Raw genomic sequence first — 21,025 nt, 5'->3', positions numbered from 1 at the left:
CAGTCCATCACAGGGCCCCATAGAGACAAACAACCTCACACACTCACACTCACTCCTATGGGCAATTTAGAGTCACCAATCAACCTGACATACATGTTTTTGGACTGTGCGAGGAAACCAGAGTACCTGGAGAAAACCCACACAAGCACAGGGAGAACATGCAACTTGAAGAGTATATTATATAAATTATAATAAAAGAAAGAAACCTCAAGTCAGTGCAGACTGGCAGTTACATGTAATCTAAACAATTTTCATATTATCCACTAAAGGACTATAAATAATTTACTCTGGAATAAACACAGATATTTAATGGAGAAGTCCTGGCACTGAATACACACCTTTGTCTTGAGAGGCTTCACTATTGAACAGAATATCACTTGTAATGCCTGGAAGCATAAAAGAGCTAAAGTGAGAAGTACTATGATACTGCAGCCAGTGATCGAAGGGTTTAGGTCTCTAATCCATCTGTCATTAACTCCAGTCTCTATTCATCAATTCCATCATGGCTTTAATCTTGAGAGTACTGTCAGTTTTACTCATCAGCTGGAGGACTAATCAATCTCTGGAGAACATTTGACATTGTCTTTTAAAATCCTGCTGGTGTAATTTATTAGCAGATTAGGAGCTGATGTTATGTAACTGATACAATATAAAAAATATTAGAAGCCCCATATCTGCATGTGATATCTAAACAAAACGCCCCTTAACCAAAACCTCTGTCCATATCTTATTATAAAAACCATAAGCATACTGGACCTTTGGAATAATGAAAAACGTTTTAAAAAGTTATACACAGTTGTTATTATTACAGTCATGATTTTCCTGGGTTTACACAAAACAGTGTTTGACTAGATTTAGAAAAAAAAAAAGATCGTGGTTTGGGTTTAGATAACCAAAACTGTAAATTTGTTTTAAATAAACTACATAAATAAATAAATAAAATAATGTTTTAAATAAACTACACAAAATTTGACACTGGAATTCACTGCCAGTCTCCTGTGGGAGTGGTCTGTGTTTTACAGTATGATCCGTCCATGCGCTCCTTCTAATGTGGTTCTTGTCATCTTTCTCATTTGCTTGTGCTATAATTGCTACAGTCACTTGAGGTCATCTAACAATAACCATAAGCAAACAAACCAAGTAAAGGGCCTAAATGCAGATTTGAAGCAGGACACATATGGCAGACAAAGACTTTGCTCAAGACCAGGTCCAACTGCTGGAGCGAGGAGCTGACTGATGGCCGACAGGAAGATGAACAGGCAGGTAGCAGCATGGACTTGGAAGTGTCTATAGAGGTCAATGACACGAAAGCATGGCTGGGCATTGGAGTTGAAAGAGGGTTGATGACCTAGTGGGGTTTTGGCATGGGAAACAAATTCTGAAGCTGACATGGCACCTGAAATGTAGACCAACTCTGGAGCTGATTCAGCAATGGCTGGAGGAGCAGACGTATGCATTGACATAATAGCAGCTGACTGCTGGGAAGAGGGGCATTGGCCTGAGATCCTGAGCCAATAAAGACAACTAAAGCTGATGAGGTATCAACCAGAGTGGCTGACCCAGAAAATGACTCAAGAATTTGGAAACACCAACCCAGGAATGCAGAAATAGGCTTAAGAGCAAAGACTTTTTTTTTTTTTTTTTGCCAGGGGCATCCAATTCAGGAACAGTTACATTGGAACAGACTCAGAAACTGACTGGAGTTTGGTCATGGTGCTATGTGCTGTTTATCTGCAGCTCTGTGGTGCTGGATTTCTGGTTTTTCAGTGGTTCTGAACAGCTGAGGCTCAATGATGCTACATGTAAAAGCTGGGTCTTGGCAAATGGAATTGTTATTGAGTTGAAAAATTTTTATACTCATCCAAGTGGTTTCTTCAGTCGGACTTGGTGGAGATGACATCACTCAGGTAGGGGCTGGTTGCCAGTTATGACACTGGGCAGTAATGCTTCTTTCTATTCACTACAAGTCTTAGATTCGTCCTTGGAAAGGCAAGGCAAATGTCCACAAAAGTTGACTGCTGGATGTCAGGAGCAGATTGGAGCCTGACTGACTGGAAAAAGTAGCAGGATGTAAAAACAAGCCAGTTATTCGCCAGAGGTGAAGTTGATGGGCTGGAGACCAGTTGGGCCAGTTAAACCAGTGTATTCCGTATGAACTGGGAAGTTGGAGGTTCCAAGTTCCCAGCCAGAAATTTCAACTGGAACTCCACCTGAAGTTATATTTCTGATATGGAAAGTCAGAAGAACTTCACCAAGACTGACCTCAAAATCCAAGATGGCTGCTACTGGGTCAATGGAGTGAAAGTTGTAGTAATATACTGTTTATTATTAGTATTTCTGTCTTTTATCTATTTTTCTCTCAATACAACAGCTATACACTGTTAGTACTTCAGTCTTATTTGTGTCTGACTAAAGGCCGTACACACAGCCCTGTCTAATATTTATCTGTGCATATGTTGCTACAATGTTCCTATGTTCAAAATAGCACATGATGTGTTGTTAAAAACTGGTATTGCTACCAATGGTTAACCTGGCTAGATTTTGGTTTTTCCGACTTGGTTACTGCAATGTGGTCAGCTTGGGTGCAACATCATCTGGCATCCATCTTTCAACATAAATGTAACTGAAGAGCAACCTGAATGGATATTTGCACATCTAGGGCTTGTGGCAAAAGATAGCTGGCATTGAGGTCATATGCCAGGCCTGAGCTTGAGTGCACAAGGACACGACTGGAGAACAGGAGCACACCAGAAGACCTGCAAGCTTTCCTGGAGAGAAACTTTGTCCGCTGATAACTGAGGAACCCCTGGAAAATCCATTATCATCAGTCGGGAAACCAAACTCATCTCCATAATAGCCCAGACAGTAATTTTCCTGTCTAGGGCCAAAGTAGCCTGCCTTTTGAAAATGTTCCAAGGTGTGTCAGATCACCACAAACTCTTTTGTTCTGTCTGCTGGATACATTATGACCAGATTGTACTGTCACATACTGTTATAAGAACACAATGCCGAGAGAGAGAACCCAAATGCAGACAAGACAAGCAGAAAGTCAGTTACAGTGATATGAAAAATTTAATGATCAAATAAACTACTCACAGTCCAAGTAAACAAAATCAGGGAAGACAGAAGTCGGACACAAAATCCAAACATAACTTTCAGGGAACAAACAAGAGCCAAAGCCTAAAATTCAAGCAGAGTCTGGAACCAGGTAAGAAACCCAGAAATTATGCAATCAGTCAACAGAAAACAGATGACACAGTCAAATAAGTCACACAGAAAGTTGTGCGGCTTAGTTCATAGTTTAACAAAATACTTTAAAAAAGCACTGTAGTGTAGATAGCTGGTCTCAACTTAATTATTGTATGGTGCGACATTCAAATATCACTGTCAGTTTGACTGATGTGACATGCCTGACTTACCTCCTGATTTATACTCAAAGCAAATCATTCCTGTTCTTTCTCAATCACTCCGTCATGCTATGGAGCCATTACCACACAAGTGCATGCCCACTCAAATACACACATGCAATAGTAACATAAAACCTGAGTGGTAGATAATTATAGACAGTCCTTTAGAAATACAAAAGAAGTGCATATTTAAAATTGTATGAGGACCCTCATATTTTTAAAATCTATCAACTACTTTTGCTCTGGCAGATTGCTTTGTAGTAATGGTTCTTTAAAGGTCTGTCAGTCAAATGTTTCACAAATGGCAATAAACATCTGATGCGTGGACAGTAGTTGTTTTATTATGAATATTTTATTTCAGAAGAAACACAATAATGAAAAACTAACAGAGATTTGTACAACAAAAAGCTTATGCCCTCCATTATGTGCATCTCCACTTTGTCTCCAGTGCTTTAAATATTCATCAATATCACTGGTGACATTGTTCATTCGTGTGCCCTCGGAGAGCAGCCTTGCATTCTTCACTTCAAAACAAAAGACCCAATGACCCATCATGCATAAGGAATTATGCTTTTAGACTTCAGACTCATCCGAATCTGCTATTTAGAAGTATTGTGCTGAGTTATCTCTAGCTGGGGAAACAAAAAGGGCATCATGAATACTGCATTGTTGCCCAATTCTAAAGAGCTTCCTAGAGTTTGAATCAGTTTGAAAGACAGCACCTTTGGCTTCTGTCTAAAAGGGCAATATCACAAAACAGTGACAAGCTACAATAGTCATGCATAAGAAATTCTACTGAAGCAAAACCTTCAAGTGTAAAGATCTTAAAGTGAGAAATGTCTGTGGAATTTGTAGTTGCAATTTGGATTTTTTTTTACATTATCTTGTGTACCATGTGCAACGCTGAGTGGACTAAATTAACATCTCTGCACTTTAAATTAGAAAGCGACTCTGTAATTAGTTTCCATATCTACAACTGTAGGTACTGAATTAAGTTTAAGTGTACTCTTCAGACCTGTGGAGTATTTTTCACAGCCATTGATGAGCTCTATTCACTGAACCAATAACAAGTAAAAGACTTTTCATGTTTTTGTTCCATAAAAAACTAATAAATTGCCTCTGAAACATGTTTGCCATTTAGCTTTATAAGTAGTTAGTGAGATGGAGAGGTGTTGTTGTCTTTCTGAAGAAGATCTACAAACAGTGTACACTGTGCGTTAACACATACTATGTTGATTATGAGGTGTTCACTCTACCCACTGGGCCACATAGACTCTGTACAGTAGCGGTTGACTCCAGTAATGTCTCTATAAAAATGCATTTTGCCCTGAGGAAACATTCTTGATGGGAGTTTTGCTGTAATGTATATCAAAGAGAATCACACTAAGCTATTTTGACACAATCATGTTAACTTCAAGCCTACAAACAACACAGTTAAAGATAAGATGTGGAAAAATCAAAACTGAAAGAGAAAATTTGATGCAAGCAAGCCTGAAAAATATTTTTGAAGTAGTTTTATGATTCTCATTACAGTAAAAGACTTGGTGGTTTGAATGTACACCAGCAATATTTTTTTCTTAATGACTGAGTCAAGTCCAGTTTGTTGAACTAATTTAGCTTTGAAAAACAAGCATGATACATAATAATGAGAAATAACCTTTAAAGACACCCCCCCCCCCAAAAAAAAAAAATAAATAAATAAAATGTGGAGTAGTGGCATTGAGAGGCTGTGCTTTATTTGAAAGGCTCAGGCTCAAGCCTCTTGAGAAATTCAGCATCAGTCCTGTGGACATGCTGATGTACAAGGCACTGAACCCCCAAACTCTAACCTCCTTTTGAAGGGGAATAAAGCAACAGCACATTTTCTACTATGTGAATTCCACTGATCATCACAGAGTTATTAATGAAAAATGGCCTTTCAAGACAAAATTGCATGATTTGATGAATATGTCAGTGGCATGCAGTTTTACTTCAGATCCCTTTTGTATTTCATGCATTCAGAGCAACCAAAGATGCATTTCACAAAGAGGTCAATGTAACTCTCTGTTCTCATACACCAAACAAACATTTTTTGTCCTTGTTGTTCATCAACTGTGCGAGATTGATACAGTTTCAACACCATCTAAAATTAATTTATGTTCCCAAGAAAACTATTTGCTCAGCATGGCCAAAGTACACGTGACCCATTACTTGATTAGATTGTATATACCATCCTCAGCATATTTTCAGGAAATGACCATTCACAATGAGTAATGAAGGCTACACCAACATTATATCACACCTAATTCATACACATGAGTCTAGAGGGGAAAATCACTGTGGTTTAATTCCCTTTCTATGGTGGAAATGAATGCCATTAAACAAACATTTTTATTCAGGTATTCCATTGACTGGAAGAGTGACTTGGACAGCTACTTCGACATAGATCCAGTGGAGGGAACAATTTCCACAAACGAACTCCTTGACAGAGAGAGCATCGCCCAGCACAATATCTCCATCGTGGCGACCAAACTTAGTAAGTATGACAACAAGATCGATTGTGATTCATGTAGGTGTCGTTGTCCTTCTCCCGCCATAATCTGTGTGAAGGATTTAACACACTTTTACTCAAGTCAATACTCAATCCCATTTTGCTGGAAAGGTTTATAGGAGACTATAAACCATGATGACTCTCCCAGAGGAATGTATCTTCAGGACATTGTCTCCTCTAGCACACTCACCTCAACTGTTTTCATTTTTAACTGTCTTTTTTAACACGTTTGATGACATTGGCATTGGAAGACAGCTTTTCTTGCTAAAGTCAACTTTTACTTACATCGCACTAAAATGTGTACCTTCCAGAGTTTTACAACAAGCCAATGCAGTTGCTTCACAGCCTGCTGTGTGTTGAGCCCAAGAAGAGCAAACTAATGCAGAACTGTGGCTTTAAGACATGTCATCAAGCTAATTATGTTTTCTTTTAATTTTTTTATGAAGGAAGTGGAGCAAATTTCCGGATAAATAAGCAAATCCATTGTCATCAAGTCATCAGATCTGCTAAGAACCATCAAAGTCATTATCCCAGAGGCAGGCTGGTACTCAATCAAAATTATCCATGCTGTATATTCATTAGGACAGACTGTGAAATATGGGATGTTAAAACTTGAGTCATTGTTGCCTTGGAAACTGATATTACTCACTTCTCGTCAAGGTCATGGCAGTGACACGCTAATTCTGTTTTCAATGCATGTATGTGGTTCTTTGTGTCGCTTTTGTGTAAGAGTGTCAAGGAACAGGCAGATGACCAAAAGATGCAGTGTTGAGTCAGGAGGAGGACAGAGATGGAAGGTCTGCATGTTATGTCTGTCTGAGTACAGGGATCAGGCAGTGTTACCACCATACATCTACATTTTACTCCTTTCTTATCATCTTACCCAAGTCAGCCTTCGGTCCAGCCCTCTGCCCTGTCTGGTTCACTCCTCAGAAGACCGATGTTCGTCTAGAGACAACTTTCCCAGTGACAGAAAATAAAATTTCACAACCACAGGCACTAGTGCAGTAAGCATAGAGATAAACTAAGCACTCCAGAGTTTGTATCCCAACTTGTGAGTTCCAGTGTGTTTTTGACCTTGAGTGTGATTTGACAGAACTATGTGTTCTGGGTATGGCATAGCTCTTAAGGCTCCTCTATAATGAATTCTGTTATCATTGCTGGGCTGTTGTCTGTTATTTGAGTTTTACACCATGAAGAATAGAAATAAATATTAAAGCAAAGACACTTAGAGTGTCCATGCAGGTAATGCATTGTATGATGAGAGGTCACGCACACACACACACACACACACGCACACAAAAAAAAAGTTCTGCCTTTTCTGCAAACTTGAGCAGCCTCGGTTGGCACTGCACGGCAATTCTCAATAAACAGTAAATCATTGGACACCTTTTTATTTGACCCGTCTCTCGCATCTACTGTGTGTCCTTGATGCTAATGCTTTCTAACATTTATCCACCCACACCTTTTATTCTCCACTGCAATGATCCAGAAAAATACCACAATATGAGTTGTGGTGTGACATTTTCCTTGAATAAAAGCTTCTGTTACTTTGCAATGATTAGCACAACACCTAAGTTGGATCTTTTACAAATCACAAAGCCTCCAAAACCTTTACCCAGTTATTGCTAGACACTGCGGTCATGCACCAAAATGAGAGCAGTGTCTGCTGCTCTTCTGAGACAGTACACAGCAGAAGGTGTGCTAAATAAATGATAGGACTAGATTAACAGTTTCCTTTCTGTCATTAAAGACCGGTGGCCTTGCTTCTGTGTTAAAGACATGGTAATATGCATTTAATGCAACAGTACAATAGAATACAATAATCAATCATATCAATGGCATATAGTATAGAGGAAGAACACTTTCTGTCAATTTACAACAGTCGTGAGTTTGCTTACTTATTCTCTCCACAGCACTTTTTGAGTGCTACCTTCAAGGAACATTTCTAAATCTTTCTTGCAGCACATTTTATATGTGGTTGACTCACTGCAAAGACAGATTTTATTTTTTAAAACTGCTTAATTAAAAGTAATATCCATTAGAAAAGTAGTACAAAGCAGGGAACTTTATGGATAACCATCCGAGCATTGTGTGGCAATACAGGATTCAGAATCAATAAAATAATTAGAGCATGTGCTATTGGACTCCAATGCTGATGTTGGTCAGATTTTAATGTAACTTTTATACCACTGCTCCATCTAGTGGGCTAAAAGCTATATCACTGATGACATACTGAGAGTCAGTCAGTAGATCACTTTTTGATCTACTACAATATCTTCCATCCAGTTGCCCTTGGAAAAAAGAAAAATATTACAGATTTCATTCATGGAAGATTTCACGTTGCTTATCGTTTTAGAGCCCAAAAAATTTGGAACTCAGTGAGAGAAAAGATCACTATTTTTACTGGCTCAGCAGTGATGTTATTTCAGTCAATGCATAGTAGCAAATCCCATGCTCAGGGTCACTTTTTTACCGTGGTGGGAAGATTGCTTTTTCCATCAAGGTCAGACACAGGTTACTAACTGAGCCGTGGCTGCATCTCCAATCCCCTTGAGACGACACTACAGATACCCCCCCCCCCAACAGCATTCTTCTCAGCCACCCACACAAACCTATGCACCCATGCACTGCACACTAACCTCCCCATTGCAGAGCAAAGCCTATTCCCACATCAAATCCATAAAGTTCACCTTAGCTGGGCTTCCATACAAAAAAAAAAAAAACATTCCCCTGCTTTGTCCCTGCAGTGAGGAAACATTGTAACAAACAACCCTGGATTCAAGTTAGTCCCTCTCAAGTGGGCTTCCCCAGTATAATTAATATGTGCTGCACATCATATGGTTGCAACCCAAAACAGAAGCCAAGGAAAAAAATGCTTATAAAGAAAATAATCTCTCTGTAGAGCCATATTCCATAATGTGAGGCATATTTTATTGGTAGGCAGCGTATGGGATGTTTTTGCTGTCTGTTTTTATTTGATTCTCCTTTCCATCATAAATCAAAAGCATCATAAAACAGCATTATCTAGGTGCAATTTATGCATCAACATGTTCTAGATACACAAGAGGCTTTCTAGCAATTAACCAGCGCATCTTAAAGTGGGAAAAGAGCTTAGCAGTTTTAGTTAGGAAGACTCTGACTGGGTACACGGGCATGACAGCCTGTTTAAGCAACTGGTCATCCTGCTTTATACTGTAGTTGGTTTATCATAAGATGGTAGTAGCAAATATACACATTCTCAGAGCAGTGTATTTGTGTGTCCAGTACCAAGTACTTTTGTGTTTCATTTAAACAGTTGTGTTGTGTTTCTCTCTGCAGACAGTCCGGTTCTGACCAGTCGGGTGGCCGTCACTGTCCATGTGTTGGACATCAATGAGTTCCCTCCTGAACTTGCCAGTCATTATGAGACTTTTGTGTGTGAAAATGCCAAAATAGGACAGGTATGTTCACAAATAAAATAATCTCTTCACTGCCTCATCCGGATTAGAACATGTTGATTTTCCAGTGAGCTCACACCTGCTGATTGTTTGCTCTCCCACAGAGATGATATGGCACATCTGAATGTCCATCCATCCATCCATTATCTCTACCTGCTTATTCCTAATTTGGGTCACAGGGATCAGCTGGAGCCTATCCCAGCTCTCTTTGGGTGAAAGGCAGGGGTACACCCTGGACAGGTCACCAGTCCATCACAGGGCCACATAGAGACAAACAACCTCACACACTCACACTCACTCCTATGGGCAATTTAGAGTCACCAATCAACCTGACATACATGTTTTAACTGGAGAACCATGCAAGCACGGGGAGAACATGCAAACTTCGCACAGAAAGGTCCCTAACGGGTTTCAAACCAAGAACCTATGATGTGAAAATGTGAGAATGTGAATTTTTATAAATGCATAATTTACACTATAATGCAATTCTGATGTTACTTACAATGTTTGGAGTTTAATGCAGTTTTTCTGCATTTTGTAGCAACATACTGTAGTGAATATACTATATACTACATGTATTTTGCTCTTAAAATGATTCACAATAGAGACTTGGTTTTCAGTGATGTAGTCAAGGTGACCTGACTAAATCTTTTTATTTTAATAGATTTTGCAGCAGGGAGTATGAATTTAACTGTTGTAAATTGATTGGTACAGTTCAATATAGGAGATGCAGTCAAAAAGCACAACAGTGCTTTGTACAGGGGAAGCATGGTGGATTGGTTGTTAGCACTGTTGCCTCCTGGTTTGAAACCCAGCAGGGACCTTTCTGTCGAGTTTGCATGTTCTTCCTGTGCCTGTTTGGGTACTCTACTCTTTATTTCTGGTGGTTGATTGGTGGTATATGCATATATATGCATAATGCATAATGCATATATGCATTGTAAACCCCTCTGTCTGTAAATTAGTCCATTAACTAGCATAGTGTTAGTGTTTTAAGCGAACAGTTTCTTTGGCAGTCCATGAAAACGCTGTACTCCTCATCACACTGAGGGTGTCTTTTCCAGTACTCAGGCCTGTTGCATTCAAAACAGTAGCTGTGCCCTCAATTTGAAGGCATGACTGTCTTTGTTGGCATGTTAATTTGCTGTCAGATATAAGACGTAAGGTCGATTTACGATATTTAAGAAAGAGAGTTGAAGCCAGGTTGATACTGAGATCAAAATAAATCAGATCACAAATGCAAAACTGATTATTAAGCATTTTCTTCTCTCTTAAGACCATAAAACCCCTTTTTTCATTAATTCTGTGCTCTTCTCGTTGTTATGGGTGTACATGACTCATTAGGTAAAAAAATATATATATATGTCACCCAGTTTCTTCTAACTTTGTTATTGTCTATCTCAGCCCCCCTCTGAACCAAAAAAAAAAAAGCGTTTTCCTTATTGTTCTTTAATTTGGATGTTTGACCTTTACTGTATATTGTACAGCATGTACAGAATTGAAAGCTGGTTTCACTTCCCTTTGCCTAACTTTAAGACATCATACAATAAATAGATTTGAAGCCAGTTGGCCAATTAAGTACTTATAGCCAAGTGTGGCATGAACATTTGAAACCTCTATCCAGTGAACAACTGCACAATGAGAATTTTTTATTATTTTTTTTTTTACTGAACTAAGAGGCATTCTCAGTATTTTTAGCCATCCATTATCTGTACCACTTATCCTGTCGAGGGTCACAGAGGGCTGGAAGATATCCCAGAGGACAGTGGGCGAGTGGGAGAACATCCTAGACAGATCAAAAGTCTGTCATAGATCTGACACACACACACACACACGCGCAAACACACGCACGCACACACACACACACACACTGCATTTTTATTCATGTTTAGCGTTTTATTCACTGTCTCCTTGCTTCTGTGTTGGTTTTATCTTCTTAGTCAAATCACCTTTTTTAATATCTCAATACAATTCCATCCATCCACTTCTCCTGTTTTTTCCTCCTTACTTGCTCTCCAGTGCAGGATGCACTTTCCCCCACTATTTTCACAGCATAAATCCACCAGGTGTTACACACAGCTGTTGATGAGAAAAAAAAATTACAGCTCCTCTCTTGTAAAATCCATCAAATATCTCCCTTTATGACTATCTGCATACTGCTGAAAAAACATATAAATTGTTTGTTTTGGATTGTGTTATGCTGTGATAGAACATCTAATGCAAAATAATCTGTGTTGAGAATATAATCAAGCAGGAGAAACAATTTACCATGTTCATGCAAATGTGTCGGAACAGTAGTAACAAAAGTACCTTATTATTTTTAATTTTATTATTTACTCAGATGCTTGACGGTACAACTGATCAATTGTAAAATGTGAAAAAGCAACGACAAAAGAAAAAGCTATATATATATATATATATATATATATATATAGGTCCTTTATATAAGTAGCACTTATTATATTAAGGAGAAACTGAACCAGAACATTGCACTATTTATTACTGGACAGTAGTAATGTGGCAGTAATGTTTGATAGAACTGTTGAGCTGATATAACAATTGAAATAAGATAAAGGTGATAAATTTAATGAAAATTTCAGGTTTAGAGTTATTCATCACAAAGATAATTTGGTCAAGTGTACATCTGTTGAATACAACAGAGCACTCAACACCTGTTGTTAGGTTTACTCCCCTGGAGAAGTTTTCATTCACATAATGAAAGGGGGAAGAGAGGGACAGCAACACAGTTGGAGCAGTGTAAAAGGGCAGAAGGGCTGATTAGTTGCTCCTGCATGTGGGTGATCCAGGGCCAAGGCATCAGGTCTCCAGCAGGTCAAGGCTAGAGAGCCTGGAAAAACAGACTGGTTGCACAGATGGGATGGTGGGACAGCTGGGTTCTGAGATATTTGGGGGAAAGGAGAAAGTAAAGATGTCAGCAGTCTGGTAGAGTTTGCTGAATCAGCAGTCTCTGTCTAGCAAGGTGGAATTATAGAGACGTTAGCAGTTGGTTCATTTAATGTTGTTTTAGCAAATGCTGCTATACATCTACACGTTTTGAACTTGAATGAAGTTTGTTGAAGTTCTGCAGTAGGTAGGAGTAGGTGCTGAATTGATCAGATTCCATCTTTTCTTCTTTTATTTTGTATTGTTCTGTAATGTTCTGTGACAGCAGATGAACTGTAAGTACAATAGGTCTATAAAACAAATGGTTTTTGTTCATGACCCTTGAAGAATACCCAGTAGTTCTGACTGTTTCGAATTACACCATGTGTTGAGGTGATTTATAAGTTTAAAGAAATTATCAGTCTCTCAGGGAGTCAGTTGTTGTCTGGCTCCTCCATTGGGAGCAATGAGACCACTGCCCCCGACAACACAGCTCCAGGATTCAACAGAGCACACAAACCCCTCCACTATGTCTAGGTGGTGATATGTAGTGGTACAGTCAGCTGTAACAATAGCAGCACTAGCTTCATCTTGGGAACCAAAAGGAAGAGCAGTTCTATCCCTTCTTAATGCCGTGGCTCCACTCCTCTTCAAATGCCACCTACAAAACTCAGTGGAACCATGTCAATTTGGTCCTGGGGGAGTGGCTTGACAGAGTATCATGTACCCCAGTGAGATGGGCTATTCAGAGTTGTGTCACTTCACCCAGATTAGGGAAACCATGGCTCCCCGGGTCCACCTCCTCTTGATGTAGTTCTGTTGGCTTAATCAGATCATGACCTGCAGCATGCACTGGGGAAGTTTGCTAGGATGAGAGTCAGCACCTCTAAGTCTGGAGCCATGATCCTCCCCAGTGAAGTGGTAGATTACTCCCTTCAGTTTCAGTTGCTGCCCCAAGAGAAGCATTTTTGTCTGGGTCTTGTTCTCAAGTGAAGTAGTATGAGATTGACAGGTAAAGTGGTACAACATCAGCAGTAATGCAAGGGTTGAACCAGACCATGGTGATGAAGAGACAGCTGAGCCAAAAGGCATGTCAGTGCATGTTACAAATCTCACCTATGGTCACAAGCTTTGGGTGGTGATCGAAAAATCATGATTCCTCCTTGGAGCTTTTCCAGGCATGTCCAAAGAATAGCAGGCCCCATTTAGAACCCCATGGAATACCTTGGGGTCCCATGGAGGAGTGAGAATGGTTAATAATGAGTGGCTAGAGCAATCTAATATTCAATGACTGCAACCACATGAACACATAACAACACGTAATTTACTGCCTTGTATTAGCAATGACAGATCTGACAGGCAAACAATTGAAAACTAGCTGACACCACTTAACCTATAGGAATTTCCAGAGAAATATTTGATATTGAGAAATGCACAGGCTGCAGAGTTATTCCAAATTATTCATAGTCTACTACAATGTACAAAAAAGATCACTAGAATGTAAAACTTAGTAAAAAAAAAAAAAAAAAAATTCAGTTATCCAAGCCCTCATATTTACCATTGAAGACCATGTCTTTCTATTTTTATTTTTACCAGGTGATTCAGACCTTCAGTGCAAATGACCAGGATCTACCAACTGCTGGACAACAGTTCTCCTTCAAATCTCCAAAGGAAGAATTAAAAAACAAAAATTTTACCATCCGGGACTTTGGGAGTAAGTGTTCTTATACACTACCAGTCAAACATTTGGACATGCTTTCCCTCTGAACTGAATGAGAAAGTGTTTTGACTGGTAGTGTAATATTGCAACAGCTCCATTAGTTGATATGGTGAAAAAAATATCATGTGACATTACAACTATCTACGCACACCTGATTTGTGGCTAGTTCAAAGTTTTCTGCTTTAACCTTATAAGAGTGGAGTGGCATGTTTCAGTGCAAAAAATTATTTAAATGCATACAGTCAGACATGTTATGATAAGGGCTGGCACTCTGCAGTGTGCACTAGCCAATTTCTTTGAAGTTTAACCAGAAAGATGACTAATGAAAAGTGGGACATGGCAGGATGAGGCCAAGGAAATGAATGCTTCATCAACCTTGACAAGCCCCAGACCAAACCTCTGATCCAGTTTTACCCTTTGGACACACTGCCTCACAGTTTCCTGACTGCCTGGGGCCCTGCAAGCAAACTCTCCAGATCTAGAGTGAGATCTGATAGGCAGGGACAGGAAATACAAATACCAAAGGCACCATAGATAGATTCAGCAAGAGAGAGAGAGAGGGAAACACAAAAAAAATCGCTCTTGTGCACAACATGCAAGGTGTGCTAAAATGCCTGACCTCCTGTCAAGAAAAAGTGCTAGGCTTCGTCAGTGGAACAAACATGGCTTGACAGGGGTCAGACAGTCTAGGTATAGCAGACATAACCTGGCAGGTTTAACGTGACACATTCCCTCTCCCTTGTATACATTGTCGGCCTCTATTTCACTCGCTATCTTCACACCTCCAGCTGTCTTCCCAAGTTGTTCCCTTTGTGTGTTATTTATTTATTTATCTATCTTTACTGATCTGATGTTTCTCTGGAGTGGTCATTTACAAAGTCTTTGAAAAGTTGTAGTTCTCATCACATTTAGAAAAGCAAATTTTGAGATGGCCTAATATCGGATGTAAAGAGAAATCACAGTGAAAGATGTTTTAGCTTACACGTACTTGGACCTGACATACCTAGCACTGTAATGTAGAAGACTGATGATTGGTGTGAGGTTATGTGTAGGTGGAATATTTTCTTTTCTAACCTGAAAAGATCAAGGAATACACACATATCTTTAAAAAAACAGCTGTTTTTAAATTTTCTTTTATCATGGCTGATTAAATAATTTTGAATGGCTCGTTTCTCTTCTAGACAACACTGCTGGAATTGTAACAAAGCGGAGTGGCTTTAGACGCCGTTTACAGGAGATCTACTTTCTTCCTGTTGTGATTGAGGATAATGGCTACCCACCAAAGAGCAGTACAGGCACTCTAACCATCCGTGTCTGTGGCTGCGAATCAGATGGTTCCTTGCTAACTTGCAGTGCAGAGGCCATCTTTCTCCCTGTGGGTCTCAGCACAGGAGCTCTGATCGCCATCCTTCTATGTATTATCATCCTGTTAGGTAAGATCTATTGTGTTCTGGCTTGATGATCATAAAAGAAAAAGGGAATTGCCATCTGTATTACCTTATTACTACAGTCAAGATCTTAAGAAACTTGAAATCAGAGGACCTTAACCTTACATTTTGACTGCCCTGTGAATGAAATATCCTTGTATCTTTGAGAGTATAAATATTGATTTATTGTTTTACTATCATCATCGTCTTTCAATTATAGAGCAAAATTTATCAGCACGATTTACATTCTGAAAATACTTTAATCCCAAACTTCGTCCAAAACATGGACTCAGTGGTATCTCAGCAAACAATTTTAATGTGTTTTGCCTTTGTCATCCATGCTGCAGGTTTTATATGGTGATTAGCTCACAATGTCAAGTCAAAACTGTAAGCTCAGTGGGCTCAATACCAAAAACTACAAATGTACATCTAACCGATCTTTCTGTCATTTACTTTCCAGTAGGGTTTCAAGTTTTTGCAATAACACCTGACTACAGACATAGCTGACCATTAGAATTAGCCTGGTCTCACTGCAGGAGTTTTCCACAGTTAATTATATCACCCATATGAATTTGTTCATTCAGTGAGAGAGTTGAGATGGGAGGGAGGGATGCTTGGCTCTATAAACTAAATCCAATCTTGCTGCCCTGTGGTTGCTTCCCAGACTACAGCTTTTATATTTCCCACAAGGTCATGGTTGTAAAACCCCTTCTTAACTCCCTGTCATTAATGTCCACACTCATCTGCATAACAGCAAGGAACTAAATGTGAATTTATAGCATAATTTCCAGAATTATGAATATGGGATGGTTGGTTGTTAAAGAAGTTCCTATTTTACAGCTATGACCTTTGAATTTAGCTGTATTTACTTTCCTCTATTGCTTTGTAATATATGGCTTAACAAAGAATCATCCATGAAATTTAACCTATGATTCATCATTAATCCGTTTTCATTACTATCAGTGAATAGTGTGAAATATCAACTTGACTTTTCATTGTTTTAACCTAAAAGCACACAGTCGATGATAATGGTATACTGTAGAGCTGTGGAGGTGTGCTCTCTTTATCTCAGAAGAATGTCTTCAAAGCTCCAAGTCAGCTCGCCCCCCTGAGGCTAAGGCTGATGCCAAACTGTCATGGTGCCCCTGAGAAAGAAAATCAGAGCTCACACTGTGAACATTTCCATAGAGCCACTTAGTCGCTGTGTTGGATTTGTCAGGATGACCCAGTTGTCCTGTGCAGAGAAATAATGAGGTAAATTAAACAGACTAGCAAGGAGACTTTCACCTGAATTGATGTTTCTTCAAAACTGACATGGGTAGGCTGAACAGTAACAATCTGTGTTAACCAGTATATCCTATAACTGCCTGTTGTTGAAGTCTAAATACATTCCACTGGGGGGAGCTGGCACACTATACACAGGAAGATAATATCTCATGGGAGTGAAGAAAAGCAGAAAGATACCTATATAAGTTTTTTTTTTCAAAGTAAATGTGTATTTATTTATTTTTATTGTTATTTGAATGATTTTGATTTTATCCTGACCATTACTCCTCCTCCTAAATGCAAATGTGTATTAACAACCCAGAGAAAAATACAAATACTGATTTTTTTTTTTTTTTTTTTTTTTTGTGAAGAGACAGCAAGTAGGGCAAGAGTGCAACAGACAGAGGAGGGCAGATTGCACTGAAAAGACAAAGGAATAAAAGGAAATTTATTGGAACACAAATCACACAGTGATACTATGGTCTCTAAAACACGCTGACCCTCAAGCAGCCTTTGAATGGCTCCATAGTAAAACAGTAAAATGTTGGTTTATTCTCAGCAGTGCTATCCACTTAATGTCAATAGAAACAGATGTCCAAAAGGGATTCTAATTCTGGTGGCTATATGAGGCTGGATATATGGACACAGTGGTGCTTTGAGCTGACTGCCAGTGTTAGCATACTAACATATAATGACAATGCAAACATGCTGGTCATATAAGTGATACCATCAATTTGTGGCTAAAAACTGCTGAACATTTGAAAAATAAATAAATAAATAAATGTGCCATTTTTGACCTAAATACTTTGACACCTTTTGAAGTATAAATTACTAAAAACATGTTTCCTCACATGTAATGTGATTAGGACATGTTAATTTGGGTTTATTTATGATAGTCTAATATGTGATTCTCTCTATTTGATTCCCAAGTAATTGTGGTCCTCTACGTGGGTTTGAGAGGGCAGAAGAAAAAGGAGACCCTCATGTCATCTAAGGAGGACATCCGGGATAATGTGATCCACTATGACGATGAAGGAGGAGGAGAGGAGGATACGCACGCATTTGACATGGGTACGCTTCGCAATCCCAAGGTTGTCAAAGAGAACCTGTACCGCAGGGATGTCAAACCTGAGATGAACAGAGGTCCCAGGCCACCTGTCTCTCAAGACAGTGCAGACATCCGAGATTTCATCAACCAGCGCCTGAAAGAGCATGACATGGATAACTCAGCACCTCCCTATGACTCTCTTGCTACATATGCTTATGAGGGTAATGGCTCTGTGGCTGAGTCACTCAGCTCCATCGACTCTCTTGCTGTTGATCATGAGGAGGACTATGATTACCTCAGTGACTGGGGTCCCCGCTTTAAGACACTCGCAGGGATATTTGGAGAACAGTCAGAATCTCAGTCAGACACAACAACCACGGAAAACACACACTGATGTTATTCAGAGAGCAAATATGTAATGATGTTCAGCAGTGTTTTAGCTTTGGTTTCATTCCATGTTATTTGTTTTCATCTGTTTTCCAGCTCACTGGTTTGTTTTCCTTTTTTTTATTAATTTTTTTTTTTAAGGTAGTACTTTACAATGCGCAATCCCAAAATTGTAAAAATCGAAGGAACATATGGTAGCATGAGCAAAGCAGCCATTCAAGTATCTTTCTATTGAATGTTGTTTTTGTCTTACACTTTATTTTATCATGGGGAATTTGCATTCACATGGAAATGTCATTTCCTACAACATCCTTAAAAGTGCCTCAATATAATTATTATTTTATTTCAAATGGTATTTAATGCCACATACCAAGTGTTGTTCCTGAGAACCCCATAGGTTAAGCGGACTCATTCAGTTTAGAGTCCTGTCCACTGACACATTTACAGTACCAAGACCAATGTCAACTCTGTGGGAACAATGAAGTGGCCCACGTTTGGCCAAAGCTATTTTGAATGTTATTTATTGTTCTATTTATTTATTGGCAGATTGAGTTTGATTAGGTTTTTGTGTATTTATCTATTTATCGCTCAATCATCAATCTGTATTTTTTATTTTTTTGAGACACTCAAAAAATTTTGTAACTACTCAAGGCCCACATGAAAATGTATGTTTCTGTTAGGTGGGTCCTGTGAATAGACTTGTACTTAGAGTTGTAAAAACATGAATTAGGGCTAAATACAGCAGATAGGTCGTGTAATAAACACTGTTTTCTTAAATAAACTACACTTGTATAAAAACTGTGTTTTACTTATTTGACTCACATTAAGTCTGATGTATTAACAGCAAGGCAACGTTATTTGTTTAGTATGGGATAGTATGAAAAGGCAATTCAAAGTGCTTCAGAAAAAGGAAACACCATAAGAGAAACAGCATAAAAGCAAAAAATAAATAAATAAAATATTTTATGAGAAAAATATATGAACATATAAAAGTACAGACATTTTTTGTTAATATCAATATTAAAATATCTTCCTGTTTTGAACTTCTCTGTCATAACACTCACTGTAAAAACACAGACTAGGCAAATGGTCTACACAATCTATAGTTAAGCTGAATATATAAACATATAATATAAATATATGAACACTATTTCTAGGAGGCAGGGTTGGAGAGCTTTTCCTATGACATGTCACTTTACAGTTATGTTAAATGTGACATGAAATCCCAGTGCATAAGTTTAAAACAGCTTAAAATACAGGTGAAAATAGCCTCTAAAATACACTTTTTAACTTGTACATTGGTAGCAAATCTAAAATTCAGATATTAGTTCATGATATATATCAGATATTAGTTCATGATATATATACAGTGGGTACGGAAAGTATTCAGACCCCTTTAAATTTTTCACTCTTTGTGTCATTGCAGCCATTTGCCAAAATCAAAAAAGTTCATTTTATTTCTCATTAATGTACACTCAGCACCCCATCTTGACAGAAAAAAACAAATGTAGAAATTTTTGCAAAGTTATTAAAAAAGAAAAACTGAAATATCACATGGTCATAAGTATTCAGACCCTGTGCTCAGTATTGAGCTGAAGCACCCTTTTGAGCTAGTACAGCCATGAGTCTTCTTGGGAATGATGCAACAAGTTTTTCACACCTGGATTTGGGGATCCTCTGCCATTCTTCCTTGCAGATCCTCTCCAGTTCTGTCAGGTTGGATGGTGAACGTTGGTGGACAGCCATTTTCAGGTCTCTCCAGAGATGCTCAATTGGGTTTAGGTCAGGGCTCTGGCTGGGCCAGTCAAGAACGGTCACAGAGTTGTTCCGAAGCCACTCCTTTGTTATTTTAGCTGTGTGCTTAGGGTCATTGTCCTGTTGAAAGGTGAACCTTCGGCCCAGTCTGAGGTCCTGAGCACTCTGGAAGAGGTTTTCTTCCAGGATATCTCTGTACTTGGCCACATTCATCTTTCCTTCAATTGCAACCAGTCGTCCTGTCCCTGCAGCTGAAAAACACCCCCACAACATGATGCTCCCACCACCATGTTTCACTGTAGGGATTGTATTGGGCAGATGATGAGCAGTGCCTGGTTTTCTCCACACATACCGCTTAGAATTAACGCCAAAAAGTTCAATCTTGGTCTCATCCGACAAGACAATCTTATTTCTCATAGTCTGGGAGTCCTTCATGTGTTTTTTGGCAAACTCTCTGTGGGCTTTCATGTGTCTTGCACTGAGGAGAGGCTTCCGTCGGGCCACTCTGCCATAAAGCCCCGACTGGTGGAGGGCTGCAGTGATAGTTGACTTTGTGGAACTTTCTCCCATCTCCCTACTGCATCTCTGGAGCTCAGCCACAGTGATCTTTGGGTTCTTCTTTACCTCTCTCACCAAGGCTCTTCTCCCACGATTGCTCAGTTTGGCTGGACGGCCAGGTCTAGGAAGAGTTCTGGTCGTCCCATACTTTGTCCATTTGAGGATTAAGGAGGCCACTGTGCTCTTAGGAACCTTGAGTGCTGCAGAAATTCTTTTGTAACCTTGGCCAGATCTCTGCCTTGCCACAATTCTGTCTCTGAGCTCCTTGGACAGTACCTTCAACCTCATGATTCTCATTTGCTCTGACATGCACTGTGAGCTGTAAGGTCTTATATAGACAGGTGTGTGCCTTTCCTAATCAAGTCCAATGAGTTTAATTAAACACAGCTGGACTCCAATGAAGGAGCAGAACCATCTCAAGGAGGATCTGAAGAAATGGACAGCATGTGAGTTAAATATGAGTGTCACTGCAAAGGGTCTGAATACTTATGACCATGTGATATTTCAGTTTTTCTTTTTTAATAAATTTGCAAAAATTTCTGCTTTTTTCTGCCAAGATGGGGTGCTGAGTGTACATTAATGAGAAATAAAATGAACTTTTTTG

At 39.1% G+C, this 21,025-nt stretch overlaps 1 protein-coding gene across 1 annotated transcript in view; it reads left to right on the top strand.

Moving 5' to 3' along the window:
* The window catches only part of LOC113121517 (cadherin-12-like), a 95,162-nt gene extending 77,047 nt beyond the window's left edge, over positions 1–18,115 (top strand). The window contains exons 8-12 of the mRNA XM_026292090.1: positions 5,786–5,922; positions 9,259–9,380; positions 13,857–13,974; positions 15,162–15,413; positions 17,604–18,115. Coding sequence (XP_026147875.1) covers positions 5,786–5,922; positions 9,259–9,380; positions 13,857–13,974; positions 15,162–15,413; positions 17,604–18,115 — 1,141 coding nt within the window. The remainder of the gene's footprint in view (positions 1–5,785; positions 5,923–9,258; positions 9,381–13,856; positions 13,975–15,161; positions 15,414–17,603) is intronic.
* The last annotated feature ends 2,910 nt before the right edge of the window (positions 18,116–21,025 follow it).

Source organism: Mastacembelus armatus, chromosome 20, assembly GCF_900324485.2.
Source record: "Mastacembelus armatus chromosome 20, fMasArm1.2, whole genome shotgun sequence".
Taxonomy (NCBI): domain Eukaryota; kingdom Metazoa; phylum Chordata; class Actinopteri; order Synbranchiformes; family Mastacembelidae; genus Mastacembelus; species Mastacembelus armatus.
The sequence above is the reverse complement of the archived record's forward strand: the minus strand, read 5'-3'. Positions and strand labels throughout refer to the sequence as shown.